Source organism: Podarcis bocagei (genome assembly GCF_964188305.1).
Source record: "Podarcis bocagei genome assembly, chromosome: 10".
NCBI classification, from domain to species: Eukaryota; Metazoa; Chordata; class Lepidosauria; order Squamata; family Lacertidae; genus Podarcis; species Podarcis bocagei.
This window is the reverse complement of record NC_138135.1, coordinates 43,744,626-43,766,456: the sequence shown is the minus strand read 5'-3', so window position 1 is coordinate 43,766,456 and position 21,831 is coordinate 43,744,626. Positions and strand designations below refer to the sequence as shown.

At 41.8% G+C, this 21,831-nt stretch overlaps 1 protein-coding gene and 1 long non-coding RNA gene across 11 annotated transcripts in view; both read right to left on the bottom strand.

Moving 5' to 3' along the window:
- Positions 1-21,831, bottom strand: part of PPFIA2 (PTPRF interacting protein alpha 2) — a 281,701-nt gene that overhangs the window by 69,238 nt on the left and 190,632 nt on the right. For all 10 annotated transcript variants that reach the window (XR_014012454.1, XM_081211201.1, XM_081211200.1 and 7 more), the window contains 3 exons: positions 10,132-10,248; positions 1,410-1,631; positions 1,080-1,226 (listed from right to left, as the gene is read on the bottom strand). Coding sequence is in view for 9 of the 10 variants with exons in the window: in XM_081211201.1 (XP_081067327.1) it covers positions 1,080-1,226; positions 1,410-1,631; positions 10,132-10,248 (486 nt within the window). In the remaining variant the exon portion in view is untranslated. The remainder of the gene's footprint in view (positions 1-1,079; positions 1,227-1,409; positions 1,632-10,131; positions 10,249-21,831) is intronic.
- LOC308596362 lies at positions 7,009-8,965 on the bottom strand. Its single transcript, XR_014012492.1, has 3 exons — positions 8,881-8,965; positions 7,974-8,099; positions 7,009-7,147 (listed from the first exon to the last, which is right to left on the bottom strand). It is a non-coding gene; the product is annotated as an uncharacterized lncRNA (long non-coding RNA).

Here is a 21,831-nt window from a genome sequence, read left to right as displayed (position 1 = left end):
GCTGGCACTAATTTCACCCCCACAAGAGATGGGAGTTGCCCCCTCAATCCCATATCGCCCCGTCCCAGCCAGAGGACCTCTGTCTTTGAAGGATTTAACTTCAACCGGCTCCCACGTAACCATCCAGCCACAGCTTCCAGACATCTGGTCAGTGTGTCTGGGGCCGAGTCAGGATGGCCATCCATCAACAGATAGAGTTGGGTGTCATCGGCATACTGATGGCAACCCAGCCCAAAACTCCGGACAAGCTGGGCGAGGGGGCGCATAAAGATGTTAAAAAGCATCGCGGAGAGAATCACACTCTGAGGCACTCCACACACCAAGGAGTGGCGCGATGACAATTCCCCCCCAAGCGCCACCCTCTGTCCCCGACCAGAGAGAAACGACCGCAGCCATTGAAGGACTGTGCCCTGGATCCCCACGTCAGCAAGGCGGTGGTCCAGGAGTTCGTGATCAACCATGTCAAAGGCTGCTGACAGGTCTAGAAGAATCAGCAGCCCCGACCCGCCTCGATCTAGCTGCCTGCAGAGATCATCTGTTAGGGCGACCAGAGCCGTCTCGGTCCCATGACCAGCACGGAAGCCGGACTGGAATGGATCGAGAGCCGATGTTTCATCCAGAAACCTACCAAGCTGTTCAGCAACTGCTCTCTCAATCACCTTACCCAGGAATGGAAGATTCGAAACTGGGTGGTAATTGGATAGATCTAAGGGATCTAATGATGTTTTCTTTAAGAGCGGATGCACCACTGCCTCCTTCAGTTCCCCTGGGAATATCCTGGTGCCAAGGGACAAATTGATGATATCACCCAGAGGGGCCCGCACCTCGTCTGGACACGCTCTAATCAGCCAAGGCGGGCACGGGTCAAGAGGACAGGTGGTGGGCTTTCCAGCTCGGAGGAGTCTGTCTATCTTTGATTTCTCTTGCTGGAAAGTCCTCATTCCCTTTTGATCCAAATCTACCAATATTTGGATGGCAGAGTAAGATCATAGCAAGAACACACATTTGCGTTTCTTTTCAGCTAAATGATGAGAGGACACTTATGAAGAGTTTCTTAGCAGTGATCCCAGATACTGAACCTGACGCAGGAGAGCTTCCTTGTTTGCCAGCTCATTTTCCAGCTTATCATTCATGTCATGTATGGAGGTGGATTCCCTCTGAGCACTTAGGTAACGCTTTTCAAGGGTAGTGATCCTTTCTTCCATGTCTTCCTTCTGAGCCATTGCCTTAAAAGAACAAACAATACATCAAAAGACTACAATTTACAATTGTTGCCAGTATTCATGTAGCTATCAGGAGGTCATTAGATGGCTTATAATCTAAACTCGACTTTGAGATGTACCAGCTTCAAAAGGAATGAATGAATGTACAGATGAACGAAAACAAATGGAGGTGGAATAATTTTTTACCTCCCTAATGTCCCTCTGATATTTGGTGTTCAGTTCTTCAGTTTTAATGAGGTCTTTCCTAGCTGTCTCTGCATCTTGCTCTACCTCCCCGACTCTGGAAGACAATCCAGCCAAGCGGTCCTTCATCTGTGCCATTTCGTAATTTTGCTTTTCAAGAAGTTCCTGCAGTTCCACCAATTGGCTGGTCTCATCATTTGAGTCTATGGAGCCATTTGACAGACGCTATTAAGAAACAAACAAACAAACAAACCATAGACCACTCACATTAGTCTACTTTCACCAACTTAGTGAAGAAATGGAGCAAAGTGTATGAAATCAACAGGAATATACTGCTGGCACTTTTCCATATGATTCAGATTTCTATGGTGGTCAAGTCTTCAAAATAGATGGCTACTGCTTATCAGAAAAAGAATGAATGAAATCTTTATTGCTAAAAGCTATAAGCCATCACAATTCGACCCAAGTTGGGAAATGGTCACAGTGCATGGGATACAAATAATTGAATCAAAACTGAACAACAATAACATGAAAACAGACTTACCAAAATGCAAAATCACACCTGCATAAATTAAGAACTTCACTTCTCACACTCCCCATCATGATACTTGTCTTGGTACCTAGTTCTCAACTTACTTGCAGACAAAGCAAATTTTGCAACTAGCGCAGTAATAAATCCATTATTGCCAGCTAGCAAAATAGAGATTTGCTCAAGGGGAGGTCAGCTGGAAAAAGAAGAAAGGATGTAATCGAGGAATTTTTGTCTAGGGGCTGTATATAAAGGGCATCGGAGCAAATAGTGTTGAATGTCCTCCATTTCTCCTGACTCACACATGCAGAGTCTTTGGTACACAGGGGTGCTATTAAATCTTCCTGTTAGATAGGCGGAGGGCATACACTGAAAACGCAAAGCTGTGAATCCTTCATCAGAAAGAGAGACTAGGTGCCTAAAAAGGCAGCACTCCAAACCTAATTTAAATAAAGGAAAACTCTCACACAACTATATTCAAATATCTATCCTCAGCAACTTTTCCCATTTCTGAACATAGCTCCTTACAGTATTTTCTCATGGTGTCTTGTTGCAACAACAACAAAAGCATCACAGGCAATAGGGGAAGGCAAATACATACCTGGCAACTGAGCTGTTCATATATTCCTCCCCCAACATTTTAGTGGGGGAAAAGCATGGAGTTATGTCGCTTTCTGTAGCAGTCATCACTTGTGTTCTGGATCGTGTGTAACTACAAGAGGGCATAGTTGCTGATATGCTCCAAATACGAGTAATTGCACAGAGAGCATTCTGTCTGTGTTATACATCTTGCTCAGTTTATATGACCCTCAGAATGACAGAACATGTAGCCCTGTGAAAGATCTAGTCTCTTTTATTCTCTTACCTCTGGTAAGTCTACATTTGAAAGCTTATATTTGCTGTACAGCTCCCAGTCATTGTAATGGTTGAGTGATGCCGCAGGAAATAATAGTATGCGTCTTGCTTTTTCTTTGCAGTATTTTTTCTATTCAACTTACTATTTGCTTTAACCCAATTAAAAAATATAGATGTCTGCACATGCATTAAAATATCATATTATTATTTTTTTACAGCTGCTGATAAAACTGATAGGCTTACATTCATGTTAGCTGTAATAGATAAATATTTTTTTCTAGAGTCTGAGATTCATTAGGTTAGAAACACACAAGCATTATGTATTATGTGAAGTACAGAACCGAACTAAGCTCTATTTGCAAATTAATATAATAAATCCCCACCTACCATCACACGAATATTGTTGTGTAATGATAATAGCTAAAGCTGAAAATTCTGTCATTCGGTATTGGAGCCGGTTCATACAGTATATCCATCAGCTCATTTTCACAAATAACTGCTTTCATGAATGATCCATTTGTGTGGTAAAGATACTGAGGAACATATAGCTGCAGCTTCTTTGAGCAGTATTTCCATATTGCAAAGACATCACACTCATGAAGGCTGCCACCATGATTTCCACGAACATTCTTAAGACTTAATGATGATATGTATGTGCTGCAGTGGCCCCTTCTGAACAAGCAGGATAGCAGGCAGCTACAACATGGGGGTACCATACCAACCTTTACAGCTAACATGGGCACCACATGGCTACAGTCTACGCTGCTGTCCTGTTAAAGGGAACCTGTTTATGAATCAGCATGGCCAATGTCTACATGTTGTCCTACAACAGCCCCAGCTGGCCAACTAGGGTGATGGGCAGCTGTGGGATGGATTTTTTCTTTCAGAGGATATGCTGAGCCATGCAAACAGTTAATTAAATGACTATAACACTTGGTGGGGACTTGATGATGTAGTACTAGCTTTGTTAAATTAAGATTTTTTTTTAAGAGCCTAGGCAAGCACTTTTAATAATTTGGCATTCAAACAAGCACACCTACTACAGTGAATCACTTATTTTTCACCAGCTACCAAAGACGGTAAAACACATTAACTAATCAACTTACAATTTAAATGTATTGCATGTACTCCATCACTCCATGTTGATTTTCCAATGTCCCTAATAGCACAGAGTTAAACAGTTTGCCTCTATGAGACCCCCTAGCTGGAAAAAGAGATGGTTAACTGAGTCTTTCAAAGCTGACTGGCTGTCTCTCAGAATAGGCCAACTGAGCTGAGTAGATTCCTCTTACTGGTGAAAGTCTAGCTTACTTTTGCTGCTTTTTGTGTTGCCCATTCAGTTATGACACTTGGAAGAGCCTGTGATCTTGTATATGATTGTATGTTGGCTAAAAGCTGCTTAATACTGCTTATAGGGAAGAAAAAGAAGAGCTGTGTTGGATTGTGAGTCCAGTTCATTTTATTAGTACTTGTCTGTGGATTAATAATGCTTTATATACAGTTTTTCATTGGCCTCCACTTTTTAAAAAATCAGCACCCTAGTATTTCATATGCAAAAATCAAAACTGATGATGTATCTTTTCAGCACCCTGGGTTTTCAGTGTGGTGTGTTCTCCTGGCCACTTTATGGGTTGTATGCATGTCAGAAGACCGGAGTGACCAAGTGACAAAAAGTGTTTCTTGCTGTTTCACTGATTGAGGGTGGTGGTATATATTGTGGGCCATGTAAAATTAGGTAGTGGGCCAGAAGCAGTGCCAGATTTACATATAAGCTAAACAAGCTAAAGCTTAGGGCCCTACTCTCTTGGGGGCCCCAAAAATTTTTAAAGGAGAAAAACCTGGATGTACATTTCCAAAGTATAAGATAAGAAACAAATAAAAAAAATAAAGCCTACATACAGCAACAGTGTTTTGTTTGGGGTTGTGTAGGTTCCTATGATGTAAGTTATGGGCCCCGCCTGCTAGCCTGCTCCCTAAAATATCACTGGTTTGCTCATTTCTATATACAGTGGTACCTTGGTTCTCAAACTTAATCCGTTTTGGAAGTCTTTTCCTATACCAAAGCATTCCAAAACTAAGGCGTGCTTTCCCATAGAAAGTAATGCAAAATGGATTAATCCGTTCCAGACTTTAAAAAACAACCCCTAAAACAGCAATTTAATAATAATTTTACTATCTAATGAGACCATTGATCCATAAAATGAAAGCAATAATCATATAAAAAATAATTTTAAGTAAGCGCTTAATAATTATTTCACTATTAATATACTACTTATTAATTGTATTTCACTGTTAATATACTTCTTCTTAATTGTATTTCAGTTCAACAATTACTTTGATAAAATTCATATTTTGTTATGTGCAAATGGCTTTAGATACCTATTAGGTCCAAAATTACCATATAGCATATGTTCAACACAAAAAACAGTGACAATTTGTTGTTGACAAAGGACAGCTGAACATATAAAGGGCCCCATTACCTTCAGTAGCCTCATCATACCTAAATCCGGCCCTGGCCAGAAGCAGTCTGGGGAGTACAAATTGAAGATGCCTTAACAAGAAATAAAAAGAGGCATGTTTCTATGCCTACTGAACAAAGAATGTGCATATTGCCTGGATAATATAGAAAATGGTGTTGATATATGCATATTCCCCAGGGCATGTTGGAGATTATGCATAATGACTGGTTAATGTGCACATTGTTTTCTTCATGGAAGGAATATGTGCACATTCTCCTGGTGCACAATGGGTGGTTATTATGCATGTTAACAACTCATATGTGACTGTGTGTGTTTGTGTGTTTATGTGTATGTGTGTATTCATTCCTCTGGTTGCAATTTGAAGTGGTACAGGCAATTTTACTCTCACAAGACTTTACTGTAACAATCTACAGCACACGTGGTCCCAGTCAAAGAGTTATACGAAGACCTCACCTTGAGAAGATTACAGGCCACTATTTATGCTGTATCAGCATGATATGGATTTATTTATTTTAATATTCATATACTGCCTTTCCAGGAAATGTGCAAGGCAGCTAATAATAACACAATTTAAAATGGTATGATTGATAAAAACAGAAAAAAGAGTAAACGTTTTATGAAAAGAGTAGCATTGTTAGGAAGTTAGCCATTGCCTACACAGAGAAATGCTAGCTGTGTGTCATAAATATGTGTACCACTTTGGGGAGGGCAATAGTCTGCGATTTTTGGGCTTCATATTACTACCCACTCCCACTCATCATACAGACAAGAATTTTGCTGGTTAAATGCTTAAAAAGGGAAAAGAGAGCCACTTTCATCTTGCCAATTTCTTCCCCCTTTCTAAGTCACCCTAAAAAGCAGCAGCAAGTCTCAAGAATGTGGTGCAGCTCTGAAATCAGCACCCATATATGGTGGAAGCGCAGCCGAGTTCTTTGTTGGAAAAGAGCTTTAATAGCTGTCCAAATATAGTAGTAATAGCCCGGGGGAGAAAGAGAGAGATGAAAGTGTTATCAAGCAAATCTGATATCAGTGATGGTATTAGCTACAACAAAGCAGGCAGGCCATGGAGAAAATCAAAGTTCAAAAATACCCTGTGGGAACTTGTGCCACAAAGCGCAATGGAGATTAAATGTGGAAGAGGTCCAGGGGGGAAACAACCAGCACACGCTATCAAACTGAGACTGGTTTGTAAGAGAAGAGAAGAAGAGGAAAGCATGATCATGGTCTTCCCTTCCTAAATTGCAGAAAAGGAAAGAAACACCGATAATGTGCTATTTCTCCCCTCTCTCCCTAGATCAAAACACAGCAACAACTGCAGACTGGTGTCTGCAGAGACAATGTATCTGCAATCAGACGGAGGCTTAATATATGGACGTATATAGCTAAAATTTCTTTTGCAGCCCCCAATTACCTATCAAAATGAGCAAGAATGTCATTGGATAATAAGAAATTAAAATTAAACATGCCAGGGAAGAGAGAGGGAGGAATTGGAGATATTAGCAATGTAATGGAAGAAAAATTCTAGATGAGGATAAAGCAGTGATATTTCAGGTTCATGAACTGCAAGATTGACTTTTCTATTTGTCTGTAGTTTCTGATCTGTATTTTCTTGCATATGACCATACTTCCTAAATTTGTTTAAATATATTTATGACTTGGCAGTGCTTTACAGTGTGAATAAAAGTGAATAAAGCTGCCATAATACTAAGGCTGCAATACTATGCATGCTTACCTGAGCTGGAAATAAGATTTAAGTGATCATAAGACTGGGATGCATTATTTATGTTCAGTTCTCCAGAGGTTCTTAGTTATTCCCCCATCTCTGGATTCTCATATTCCTGCTAAGATTCTCAAACCTTAAAACTTACAAATACCATCTGCATCAAGAGACACGGTGTTAATGAACTTTCCACTATTTTATAATCATGTACTTTTTATTTTATTTTGTTGGATAAACATCTAATTCTTCAACAGCCTGGCATTATGGCCTTGAGGCTAATATCTCAATCTATTTAATCTTTAACATGTGTAAATGTGAACATTATAAAACACCCAACCAAATGGAGGCTATATCTCCTGTTCCTGGAACAGTGATCCAGAAAGTAAAATATTATTCTCTCTCTCTAATTTAAGAGTTTTAGGTGGCTAACAAGAGAAACACTACAAGCCAACCAAAATGAAAATAAAATACAATTATCACCTTTGTCTTAAAGCACATAAACCAACACCACTTGTCTTCCAAACTGAAGAGTGCAGAGATGACAAAGCATCATGAATAGAAAATAGAAAAACTGCCTTGCATTGAGCCAGATCTTTACTTTATCTAGCTCAGCAGCTCTCCAGGATTTCAGACTGGGCTATGCTAAGGACTGAACCTTGAAACTTCTGCATGCAAAACAGATGCTCTACCACTGAGCCACAGCCCTTCCCAAGGTGGTAAGATTGTGCAACTAAATAAATCATTCCAGTCTTCTCTACAGTCCACTATAATTACTAAGCTTAAAAATGTATTGCTAGATCACGTTATATTTTTTCCTTGCCCACAATTCGCAACACACATATCAAGACAGCTACACATTTCATTCCATACGCATCTCTCTGTGGACTATGCATATTATTGCTTCAGATGTAACTTAACAAAATAATTCTCAGATGCTTTCATCCTCTCCCCACCCAATGCCTATTACACCTGGGACTCCTTACCTCTCCTTTGTCCATTTTGCATTCCTTGTAAGTCCTTTTGCCTATCTTATGTGCCAAACAAGCAGATGTTTTCATCAAATTCCATGCACACATAGTTTTTCAGTAAAGTCTATCAATACCCATTCACTGAACGAAGTAAAGAATTCGAAAACACAGGCAGTGTATGCGTTGCTTCTTAGACTAAACCATATTGTTATGAACAGCTACATTTTGGGCTAGAATTGTATTGATTTTCTAGTTGAGAATGTAAATCCTCGGAGGGCAAGGATCAAGCCTTTGACCTATGTTTTACACATCAAGCATAATGACTATATTTAATAAACCACAAAATTATAGCATCAATTCCTTGAAGCAAATTTTCTCCAAGTTATAATCAACCTCTGAAGGTCAGTGATAGCTCCCTATATGTCTCTTCCCTGAACTGCCTTGCACTGTCTTTCAGAGAAAGACTCCACAGTTCTTTATCATCGTTTCAAAGTATTGCATGGCATTAACACAGAAACACTAATGCTGGAAACATCTCTGTAACTTCCTTGCATAAAAATATGCAGATGATTAACTTGAAAAAGAGCTTTCCAGCCTGGCTGAAGAGCTCCATTCTTGCACCGTAAATTATCTACACATGACAAGAAGTGGATATCAAAAGTGAAACTAGAAAGTTACAAAATGCAGTAGAAGCTGCTAAGATGACAAGCTGCTACAAAACAGCTTTGATTATTATTTTTTTACATCACCGCTATAAGAAGTGCAAGTAGAATTGTTTCTATCACCTTCCATCACTAGATTTGCTTGTGAGGAATGTTAAAATTGTCTTTCGGCTGCTAAGAAATATTTTCTTTCTTTCTAAAATACGTTTGGAATAAAGAACAGCTGAAAATCTCACACACTGATGTTGTATTAGACCTACTGCTAAAAAGCTTCAGTTTAAGGCATATTGGCAGAACCCTTTTGAGGGACCGTTTGCAAACCCCACATGTTAAGGCTGATTTTCCTAGCACTGACTTTAGAATATCGAAATTGTTTGCAGCGTCAGCACTTGGATTACAACAGATCCGTTCTGTAGCTTAATGAGGTCATGAAGTTCATTTATGCATGAAGTTCCTATAGAACTGCTCACCTTCCCAGGGGGGCAGACTTGCAAGCTGGCCACAAGCACTCCCCGTGTACAGCGGGGGGCGTGGCAAGGCCGCCGCGTCATTGGGAGTCCCGGCTGCATCACACCCCATGGCTGACCAATCTGGTCGACCAGGGGTGTGGTTTACCTGATTTAAACATCCTCGCGGCCAGGGCTCAGTCTCCTCTTCTCCTCCTGCATCGGATCTCCCGCCCTCCCACCCTGTTTTCATGCGTTCGCCATCTTGGCCTTGCTATGGACCACGGTTGGCCACCTGTTGAGGGGGCCAGGTAGGAATTTTCCCACTTGGCAAATTGGCACCAGCCATGTGGTTTTCGCCTGCCTTGTAGTAATCGCCAAAACCTAGAAAGGTTTGGTGGTTAGTCATTGGTAAACCTGGTTTATGGGAGGGGAGGTTGTGGCCTTCACCTGCCCCTCCTCTTTAAGGGTATTCTGTTAAAGGGATCCGGGGGTGTGGTTCCTGTCTGAAGCCCAGGTATGGGCTAGGGCCATGCCATGACCCCATTGGAGACCCTGGGGGAACTCACAGTTGATGTACATCAACAGGGCTCCCCCTACTGGTGGTTGACCCTTATGAGACTACCTGCATGACCGGCAGGAGTCAGATATAGTCGGTTCAGTTCCAGTGCCTAATCCAATACTCCTCACATCTGTAACCAATAAAGTTGTGGCCTTATTTATCCCATTAACCCAAAATACTGGTGTCCGTGTGTTTCATTATCAAAGAAATGGGGTGGGCTCGGGGCCTTGCCATGCAACCTGGTGCTGTATGAAACTTCTTCACTACTATCTTAATTAGAAAGAAGCAGCTTTAATGTCTGTAAGAGGGCGTAAACAAAAGAGACTGCTCAAGGCATTGATTCAGAATACACTAGCGACTCATCTTGCATAGGTGCCAGGTTTTATTCATCACATTAAGTTCATCTTAGAAGGCAGAAATGGATTTGGGAGCTTAGAGCAGTGGACTTTGATTTGAACTTTTCAAATGACGAAGACTCTCAAAGGGAAGCTGTTACTTTATACCTTTTCATGAACTTTTTGTCCAGGCTCCATTCCTTTGATAAGCTCTGAGTCAGTAGGACCCTCTCCTGATGCCATTTTCCTTTGAATGTGTGCATTTTGTTCACGCAAAGCTAGAATCTAGAAAAGAATTAAGATTAAGGTCAGAACAAACAGCAAGTAAGAATTTCATTTCTTGAGCATAAATACACAGCATTCTAAGCAGTAATGTGACAATATTTTAACATTATTCTTCACATTGTATCAATATGCTACTAATCTAAATGTGGAAAAATCTTTAAAGATGGTCTCTCTTGTTATCATCTTTCTTCATCGCCCTTAAATGCTATCATTTTATATCCTCCTTCAAGCCTTTATCAGCTATGCATTTGAAAGAACTAGTTTACGTGATTATGAAAGGTCAAACTAAGCGTGATGCAGCAGTTCCATGATTGGAACTTGCAACGTATTTTTCCTCTGTAAAATGCACCCACAGTCGGTGGGGGAGTTGAAATGGATCAAGACCATGGTCAGGGAGAGTTTTTAACAATAAGTTTTATCAATTGGGAGAAACATTTGCATCGAGGGGCCATTTCCAAAAGGAAAAGAGAGCAAAAAGGTGTAACTCATCTTCTCTGTACCATAATCCTAATTGAGGACACACACCCCTTCCCACACAGCTATGCTTTGTAAAGGAAAAAGATGAAATCAAACCCTTTAAGAGAACAGAGCACACCATCAGCCTAATAGGTTTATCAGCAAAATTGTTAATGATACTGCACTTTACAATACTAGAGAACCGGGGCCGTCTTATCCATAGGTGCTAAGAGTGCAGGGCACCCGGGCACGGGGCTCTCAGGGGCGCCAGGCTGAGAGTCCAGGGCCTGAGAGTTGAGTCTGGGGAAGAGCCTGCCCGTCGGTCGGAGCGCTGCAGTGGGCTCTTCTGCTGTGTGTGGCTCTGCGCCACGAGTTTGGGGGTGACCGAGCCAGCAAGAAGCTGAGGCGGCTGACTGGCTCCGCCCGCCTGCGCGCCTGGGACTGGGCAACCTGGGGAGGGGGCGCCAGGCAGATCTTTGCACCCTGGCGACGCATATACTTAAGACAGCCCTGTAGAGAACACACCCCTCACAAAGCACAGAAGCCAGCATGGTTTTACTTCAGCATCCCAATTTCTGTTCGTAAGACTGATACTCAGAGGAAAAAAGTGGTATATGTAGATTGAAATAGTTTGATCTCATAGACACTCAGATCAGCAAGATCACTCAGTTTTACACAAGGTTGCGTCTAACTCACGTGAACAGAACTTCAATTTCAAAAATAGCTCTATATTTTTCAAAAATTGTATTTAACTGTGCAGTGGGGTTGAAGAAGCAATAACAACCATTGATTTCTACCAGTTGGGACACATCCTTATTGGGTTAGAAGAGAAGTAAAGGGGTTATGCTATGGGACACATATGCCTTCTTCATACAGTGGTACCTCAGGTTAAGAACTTAATTCGTTCTAGAGGTCTGTTCTTAACCTGAAACTGTTCTTAACCTGAAGCACCACTTCAGCTAATAGGGCCTCCCACTGCCGCTGCGCCACCACTGCACGATTTCTGTTCTCATCCTGAAGCAAAGTTCTTAACCCGAGGTAATATTTCTGGGTTAGCAGCGTCTGTAACCTTAAGCATCTGTAACCCGAAGCGTCTGTAACCCGAGGTACCACTGTACATTACAACCACAAAGCAGCAAACCCAGCTGAAATAGGCTGTGGGGCCATGCCTTCCCTGATTGTTGTCTTTCCATATTCTCAGATAACTTTTGGGATAGGGAGCCTTGTCCATTTTTTTTTTTTTTGGGGGGGGGTTCCTTACACAATTGAGGAGATGTTTAAAAACAGCTCTCCACTGTAGCAGTTATAGCAGAATACAGGGTAGCTGGCTTGAGTCATCAGGCTAAAAGACATAGTCCTGAATCCAGTGCTTTTTTTTCCCTAACTCAAGAAAATCAAGACTCAAGAAAATCACCAATCGGGAAAATCAGGAAAAATAAATACAGTAAATGGACAAAAGGCAGCCAATTGGGGGTGGAACTGACGATTCACCATGCTAGAGAATAAACTAATTTTTAAAAAAGTTTTTAATTTTCTTCTCCTGCTAGATTCACAAAATATTTAGGGGTATGTGTACCCGTCCCCCCCCCCTGAAAAAAGCACTGCCTGAATCCCTTTTTTACTCACATAGTGCCGTCATGGTTGCCATACCTGAAAAGGGCTGTAGCATCTGCCAACTCAAAACTCCCTGCCAACGTCTAAGTAAGCAACTTGTGTGACACAACCTAATTGGTCCTGAACCCCTGCAAGTGGCAGCCAATGAGGAGGAAGGGAGGTGGGGGAAAGTAGAGTATCACAATGTCACATTACACATCACACTTGGTTTGGCATTACTTGGATGAGGTGACAGAAGTGGGGAAACTGATGTCCACACTGTTGCTGTTGTACACAATTTAGATCTAACTGTAAGGAAGCTCTTTATACCCTTTCTTTTTCTAGAAAAGGAAATGCTCACGTTATAAAGGATATAGAAAGACAATAAAGGGCAATGTTTGAGTTGTGCTGAATCACTGCCTCAATTTTGATCACAAAGCGTGTCTAGGCATTTTAGCTGCAATGATGACAGTAAAAAATAATAATACTGGGAAATGGTAAAGCAATCTATGCCAGATGAGCTCTTATTCATTTTGGTGAGCATGAAATTCTGATAGTTTATAAATCAATAACATGTATCATTACTGTCTTTATCGCTTTTTATCCAAAGCAGAAATAAATCTAAAAGAGACATAAATTGGACACAATACATTCATAATGTAACATGCCATTACATGCAACCATTTCACAGCTGAAAGGATTAATAAAGTAAAAAAAAAAGTGGATTGCTTAAATGTTGCACAGCAGGGTGGATATCTAAAGCGACTGGTCACATTGCTCAACTAAGAATCAGAGGCTGTAGAAATCATTATTAGACTTGGTGGCGGATCTATGAAATGAAATAGAGACCTTCTGCTCTGATGCAGACATAATATAATTCTGAGCTAAGTAACAAAACAAAAAAAACCCACTTCCATTTCATTTCCTCCGAAACAGAAACAGCCCAAAATTAATAGGAAAAGGTTCACATTCGTTTTACACCCACCTGGAATACAGATCATTTATCTTAAGAGTCATAGAAATAAAAGCTACAATGGGCATAACCAACACCTACCTATTGGACCCCTAAATTAAACTGGTGTGTTTCCATTAACTTAATTTCCAGAGGATATCATGGTCCACACTTGAAAACAGAAATCCAGGTTGGTTTCTGTGCATATACTTGTGTCTCTGAACTATACTTGCTGGCCCATGCTGAAACAACACGGGCAGAGCGAAATATGCTTTTAAGGGAAATTTATCAGGCACCAACATGTTCTTTCACCAGGAGGCCAAATATTAGAACTTCCTTAAGCCTTAGCCAAAAAATAAAAGAAACAATCAAAATGCAAAATGGAGGGAAATGGAAAGAAAAGATAATGCTGTTAGAGAGGGTGGGGAAACTCTAGGCCAATCCATTTAGCCCATGAAGCTGTTATGGAAAAATCACACCCATCTGCTTTACACCTGAGGTTGGGGGGCGGGGAGTAAAGATTAGTGGCTGGGCCAAAATAGTGTGACCCCTGATGAGCCTATTCCCCAAACCAAGGTCTTTCCTCTTTCATTATAATAAAGATTTCAGTCTCTGCATTATGCATTATGCATTTACTTTATGGAACAGAAATAAATAAAAGAAATTACATGCAGTGGTGGTTGATTATTAAAAGCAGACATGGCAATGATATAGATCGGCTTCTTATCCAAGGTAAATCCAATGCTGTTTTTTTCTTAATGTTCTTTCCATTTAAAAACATCAGTCAGCAAAACGGATTAAATTATGTCAGTCTAATTATCTTGATTGGAATTTGCTTCCAATTCAATCACTTGTCTAGGATGTACTAAAAGGGCTTAATTTAATTAACAGTATAGTAAAAATGTAAAGAGGTCAAGGTCTATTTTCAGAGAAGGTTTGTCAGGTGTGTATAACATTTGAAAACACCTTATCTCGCCTCTCCTGTTAATTTGCAGTTCTTTTTTTCCTTGGGGCAAAAATATGCTTTCCTTCTTTTTTAAAAGAAAAACCAAAAGTACAAGTATTTGCTCTGCAAAATGGTGTCTCTAGGAAAAGCGAACAGTGGCAGCCACCCTATGCCCTATTCTTTGCAGGGGGTGGGGGCAGGGACTATGCTTGGCACCTGCAGCCACAACCAATAGCCCTGCCACTTCCCCAGTGAGGCTCGCCACCACCTCCCTTCTTAGAACATGAGGCATTGCTGGCACTGCTACTGCTAAATTTTAGTGCCAGAACAAAAACATTGGGGGTACCATCATCATGAAGAGAAGGAGTCAGGGAGGGGATGAAGCCAATGGGGCCCCACATCTCCCAGTCATGCCCCCAGTTGGAAGGCTATTCTTTGGATAATAATAATAATAATAATAATAATAATAATAATAATAATAATAATAATAATAATAATAATTCCAGCAGAATATTAAAATACAAGGATTCAGCAAATAATAAAAGCTTCCCTAAACAGGGCTGCCTTCAGGTGTCTTCTAAAAGTCAGATAGCTGTTTATTTCCTTGACATCTGATGGGAGGGCATTCCACAAGGCGGGCACCACTACTGAGAAGGCCCTCTACCTGGTTCCCTGTAACTTCACTTCTCGTAGTGAGGGAACCACCACAAGGCCCTCGAAGCTGAACCTCAGTGTCTGGGCAGAACGATGGGGGTGGAGACGCTCCTTCAAGTATACTGGGCCGAGGCTGACCTAGGGCTCTCAGAGGAACACCCTGTGTTAAGCACCCGGGGCCCTCAGGGAAACTGGCAAGCTGACTTTCCCTTTTTCAGATTCAGAGACAGATACTGAGCAGCCACCAAGCCTTAGGGAGCACAGCTGCCTCAAGATACAGGCTCCATTGGCTACCAGATTCTAAGTGACGGTTGAGGAATACTCGTGAGGAAGCTAATCATTGCAGAAGACCAAATCTGTAAGCAACATGGGTGCCTTGTTGCTGTGTTCTGGGTGGAGCTCTAAAAGCCTTCAGTTGCAGGCATAGAGTACCAGAACGACATCTTTGTGCCAGCTTCCTGACTCATGCGTCACTGCCACCTAGGTGTTCACTGAGCTTGCCATGTTTGAACCTCTGACTGTTTCTGAACCTTGCTTCTTGGGTTGTCCCTGTGAGAGAAGAGAGACTTTCTGTTCCACAGAAGGCGATAGCATTTACACCTGCCTCGCCCCACCTAGCCTTTCAGCAGACTATGACTTTGAGAACAGCTGGGGTTGCGACACTCATCTCTCTTTACTGGCCGAGGGAGCCGACGTTTGTCCACAGACACTTTTTCTGGGTCATGTGGTCAGCATCACCAGAGCGGTACCTATTTATCTACTTGCACTTTGACGTGCTTTCGAACTGCTAGGTTGGCAGGAGCAGGGACTGAGCAACGGGAGCTCATCCCGTCGTGGGGATTCAAACCGCTGACCTTCCAATCAGCAAGCCCTAGGCTCAGTGGTTTAGACTACAGCGCCACCTGCGTCCCATATACATACACCCACCCACCCCCACCCACACACCTCCAGAATGAATTAAGTTCTTAACCCGAGGTACCACTGTGTGTGTGTGTGTGTGTGTGTGTGTGTGTGTCTATATAGTTTTATAACTTGTGATTCTTTGTTTCTCAATTTGGTCCTTTTACATCAGTGGTGGCAAAACAAACACAGCCCTCCAGCTGCTTTGGGACTACAATTCCCATAATTCCTGATCACTGGTCCTGTTAGCTAGAGATGATGGGAGTTGTAGTCCAAAAACAGTTGGAGGGTCAAGTTTGGTCACTACTGTTTTACATGGTTTTGTATGTTTTGTGGTATTTTGTGCATTGTGATTTGTTGTTACTTTTATTGATTATAGATTGGTAATTCTTTTTTGTGGTTGAACTGTTTAATTATTATTTGCTGATGTTTAATTTTACTGTTTACTATTAGATTCTGATGGGTTGTTGAATGTTGCTTTGTCTGATACGTTATGTTAAAGTTATCGTGACTTTTATACTGGAACAGATTGTTACTATTAATGTTTGATGTTTTATTATGTTTTTATGTCTTCAAAGATGCCCACAGTGGCTAGGGCAACCCTGTCAAATGGGTGGGGTATAAATGAATTATTATTATTATTATTATTATTATTATTATTATTATTATTATTGACTTCTACTTGACTTTACATCTTAGATTGCCCCTGTTGATGTCTTGCTGCTCTGATCTGTGTGCATCCTGAAGCAGGACACCCCCCCTCCCCAGAATAGCCCTGGCATGGTACCCCAGCATAACAGAACATTTCCTGTCAATGGCTTCATTCTCACCTCCCGCACCAAATTCACTTAACCTTTAATCACTCAAGCTTGTTTTCTTGACAAACTGTAACAACTTTAACATTTACAAACAGATGTTCCACATCCTATTAAAAATCTAGTGGGAAACTATATTTGTTTCACTGCAGCAAACAGTATTCAAAATCAGGCTTCCTTCTTAGCCTTCTTAGGAACAGATTTCTTCTACACAGATGCTAATGCTAAATAAAATGTCTTGTGTCAGACCTCCATCTTGCATCTAAAGCCTTGAAGAGCCAGATAATTGAGAAAGCATCTATCCACATATGTTCAATTCTCTACTAGTCAAACAAAATCTTGAGAGGAAGCTGGGATGAGAAGGATCCCCCTTTGTCTTTGGAAGATAAGCTTATGTAAAAATGTAGATTTTGCCAGCTTTGTGACCGCCATGTATTAAGCAAACAATGCAAAATGACCACATTCACATGTCACAATTGGGGAAAAGATAATCCGTCCATTTTGATTTCTCTCAGTTTCTCATCTCCCCCCCCCCAATTTTAAGTTTGGTTCACCAAGTTTCCAAAACAGTTTGTCATCTTTTATTTTTAAAGTCTTCATGAAAATTCACCACCATTTTAGTGCAAATTTATCTTACTACACACTTGCTTAGATGCAGTTTGTATGCATAATGTGCTCTTGCATATTATTTCCACTAATATATGCATTTATATGCACACTTTATGCAAGTATACGCATTTTGGTACAACTGACTTCACTGGAGAACTGCATTGCAAAATTCACGGCACAAAGCATAGTGTGACGTTGTGCTTGGATGTAAGCGAAGTAAGATGACGAGCTAGTTCTGAAATGTTATGATTCTGTAAGCAAAGACTACAATGAAGACAGAATAAATGCAAATAAATTATATTTGACATTTAAGATACAGCTTGCTTGCTCAATTTCTACTCCTGAGTTCTAGGTACAAATTATACTCCTCAAACCTTCTGAATAATAACAATAATTCTCCAGCTCCTAGTGCGGTTTCATTCATTTCTAATCTCATTAGTCACCACTTTCTCACTTAAAAATAGGGTGCCTGCTTACACATCCAGTTTAAAAGATATATATTTAGAATTGGTGGGGTTTTAAAATCTAAATAAATATTATTTTTATTTAGATAAAGAGCCTACTTTTGTTTGAATATCTAACAGGGATATCTTACATTTAAAGAGCCTTGGCCTTGTATATCTGAAGGAGTGTCTCCATCTCCGTTGTTCAGACCAGACACTGAGATCCACCTCCGAGGGCCTTCTGGTGGTTCCCTCACTGCGAGAAGTGAGGTTACAGGGGACCAGGCAGAGGGCCTCCTTGGTAATGGCACCCACCCTGTGGAATGCCCTACCTTCAGATGTCAAGGAAATAAAAAACCACCTGACTTTTAGAAGTATAGGGAAGTTTTTAATGTTTGATGTTTTATTATGTTTCTGTGTATGCTGGAAGCTGCCCAGAGCGTTTGGGGCAGCCCAGTCAGATGGACAGGGTACAAATAATAAAATTATTATTCATTATTGTTATTAAATATGTGTGCAAACACAACTGGATTTTCAAGAAAATTGATCAGAACTGAAACCTAAGATTTTTATCTCAATAAGATGTTCTATATATTTTAGGTTGGAAATTGCCATGGGATGCCATTTATGGTGGCAACCTCGGGGCCCAGAATAGAACATGTCTTGCCTTTGCTCTTTGGTTGAGTGGCAACCTGCCAAAATATAGCTTATGGTTATAATGATAGGCTGATACAATGCTTAAATGGACACATGCCACACTTGATGCAAAAGTAACATGTACAGTGGTACCTTGTTTTGAGTCCGGGATCCGTTCTGGAGCCCCGGACACTCGACGAAAGGGACGCTCGATGAAAGGGACACTCAATGAAGTGCCGCTCTGCGCACATGCGCTGAGCAGCAAACCTGGAAGTAACCCGTTCCGGTACTTCTGGGTTTGCCGTGGACATTCGCCCAAATGGATGGCCAAGAGGGCAGACGTTTGTGGAGGTATTACTGTATAATATTTTCTCAGATAGATTGCATCGCAACTCAGTGGTATACAGGCTGTGGCTACACCATCTTGCCGAAAATTGTAAATGCCTACTTTCTTAGTCAGTGATGGAACATGCCAAGTTCAGTGAAGTTTATTTCTTTACATACTGTATTTGTCAAATTTGTGACCCCCCTTCCCATTCCAAGCTTTGCAAACCAGTTTGAACTGCTTCCTCCATTGCCTTCATAATTGCTATGCAAATGAATGCAGTGTTAATGAGAACCTGCAGTTTAATGTGTGCTGCTTCAATGTGATAGGAAGCTAAAGCAAGAGAACCTTTTAAAATTCCGATTCTGTTAACCAACATGCAGAAATTCCCCACAAACTACTTTAATATTATGCGTGTGTGTGGGGGGGGGTGGACACCTTAGGTTAAATGCTGAGGTTGAGGCTGAAGAGATGGCTTGAATGCTGAAGCACTCAAGATTTCCCATTCCCAACAGCAGGGGGTCTACTTCTTCGATCTGTTATTCGTTTAATAGCACATATATGGCATCTGTGTTGTGAAAAGGCAATCAAAATATTTTCAGCCACAGGAAGACGCTACGTTGCAGTAAGGACGGCTTGATATGGCATTTATCACTAGTGCAAGTTGCACTTTAAGGGAACAAAAGGCAGAAGAAAAGGCCTTTCAGAGTTTCAAAAACTGGTTTGGGATGTTGCTTTCAGCAACCACAAAGCCCTTTTCATCCTCTTCTTAGGTGAAAGGATGCTATAAAGCACCTTTCTACCCAAAATGGGTTTCTTTCTCTCCACTTCAGCTCTTTAAAAACAAAGGATTCCATCTCAGATAGAGTTCCAGCAGACACTCTTCCTAGAAGAACCGTGGAATGAAATCTCAGTGAAAACCACTTATTCTACACAATTGCCAGCTGCACCACAGCACAGATACTTTTACCCAGGGCTGCAGTTGATTTAAAAACCAGGTAAAAAGTAACCACAATTAGCATTACTGTCAGCATCTGCATAATGCCATGTAGGCAATGCTGATGAGAAGAGTGGGTGAATTTGTATGGAAGAGGAAGGAGAAGCGTGCCTGAATATCATCTTGCTCTGAAAGTGAAAGCTAGTTTTGCAAACATTTACATGCCAGTTGATTGTAATGAAACTTCAAAGTGGTTTATATATAATGTATGTGACACTTTAGGAAAGTAAGTACAGTGGTACCTCAGGTTAAGTACTTAATTCGTTCCGGAGGTCTGTACTTAACCTGAAACTGTTCTTAACCTGAAGCACCACTTTAGCTAATGGGGCCTCCCGCTGCTGCTGCGCCGCCAGAGCACGATTTCTGTTCTCATCCTGAAGCAAAGTTCTTAACCTGAAGCACTATTTCTGGGTTAGCGGAGTCTGTAACCTGAAGCGTATGTAACCTGAAGTGTATGTAACCCGAGGTACCACTGTATTTAAGTGGAGATGAACAGGACTTCCCCACATCCCAAAAAATGCAAGTGCCTTACTAAAACTTTGGATTTCCTTACCCCTCAGATTCCTCAAATGTTTCTCACTGACATATATGCCAAGAAGTTCCCACAGTGCCCAGCCACCCTGAATAAGTTGCCCACAAACAGGAGCAGCCACAGTCTTTTGGGAACCTCCAAGCACTTTTTCACACTATCTCCCCTCCTCTGACACGTAAAGGGGGGGGGAAGGTAAAGGACCCCTGGACGGTTAGGTCCAGTCAAAGGCGACTGTGGGTTGTGGGGCTCATCTCACTTTCAGGCCGGTGTTTGCCCACAGACAGTTTCCCAGGTCATGTGGCCAGCATGACTAAACCGCTTCTGATGCAATGGAACACCGTGAGGGAAACCAGAGCACACGGAAATGCCATTTACCTTCCCACTGCAACGGTACCCAGTTATCTACCTGCACTGGCATGCTTTCGAACTGCTATGTTGGCAGGTGCTTGGATAGAGCAATGGAAGCTCACCCCATTGTGGGGATTTGAACTGCTGACCTTCCGATCGGCAAGTCCAGGAGGCTAAGTGGTTTAGAGCAAAACCACCCACTGACACGTAGATATTAGCAGCAGCCCAATGAAGAAACCCTGGCTAACATCTGACTTGTGAGGGACTAACATCTGGGACTAATTCCAGGCAAGGAGATTCAGCTGCAGAGCAGTAGCTAGAACATTGGAGGATGGAGGAGACTTGCGAGAAACATCAACAGCAGCCCGGTGCGGGGCCTCTGGGCTGTTAAAGAATTAACATCTGGTGCTGTATTTTCAACATACTGTACTGGAAACTACTTCAAAAACTTCACTTAGTAGGCAGGGTATAATAGTCATAGAATCATAGAGTTGTAGAGTTGGAAGGGACCACAAGTATCATCAAGTCCAATCCCCTGAAATGCAGGAATTTTCTGTCCAACATGGGGCTTGAACACACAACCTTAAGACTCTCATGCTCTAGTGACTGAGCTATCAAGGCAGATAGATAGATAGATAAATAAATAAACAATAAACAATAAACAATAAACAATAAACAATAAACAATAAACAAACTAATGTGTGACGGATGGCAAGGAGGACCCACATTGCACTGGGAAGATATAGTGTGTTCTTACCAGTATCCAGTAACATAGTTTAGTTTGTACAAATGTGTTACATTCAGGTCTGATGCCAGATTCCTTGGAGAAGACGGAAAGGCAGGTCAGACGTTGCAGGACCATGGATAGCTCTGAGTGAGTAACTTGCCCTGATGAAGTTTGAGAGCAGTCCGAGTCTTTTTAAGAACCTGCCCCCAGACTCTCTCTTCTCAGGGTCCACTATCTTGTGGATTATGGGACGCGGGTGGCGCTGTGGGTAAAACCTCAGCGCCTAGGACTTGCCGATCGTATGGTCGGCAGTTCGAATCCCCGCGGCGGGGTGTGCTCCCGTCGTTCGGTCCCAGCGCCTGCCAACCTAGCAGTTCGAAAGCACCTCCGGGTGCAAGTAGATAAATAGGGACCGCTTACCAGCGGGAAGGTAAACGGCGTTCCGTGTGCTGCGCTGGCTCGCCAGATGCAGCTTGTCGCGCTGGCGACGTGACCCGGAAGTGTCTGCAGACAGCGCTGGCTCCCGGCCTATAGAGTGAGATGAGCGCACAACCCTAGAGTCTGGCAAGACTGGCCCGTATGGGCAGGGGTACCTTTACCTTTACCTTTATCTTGTGGATTACTTTAGAGCCTTAAATTGCCAACATTCT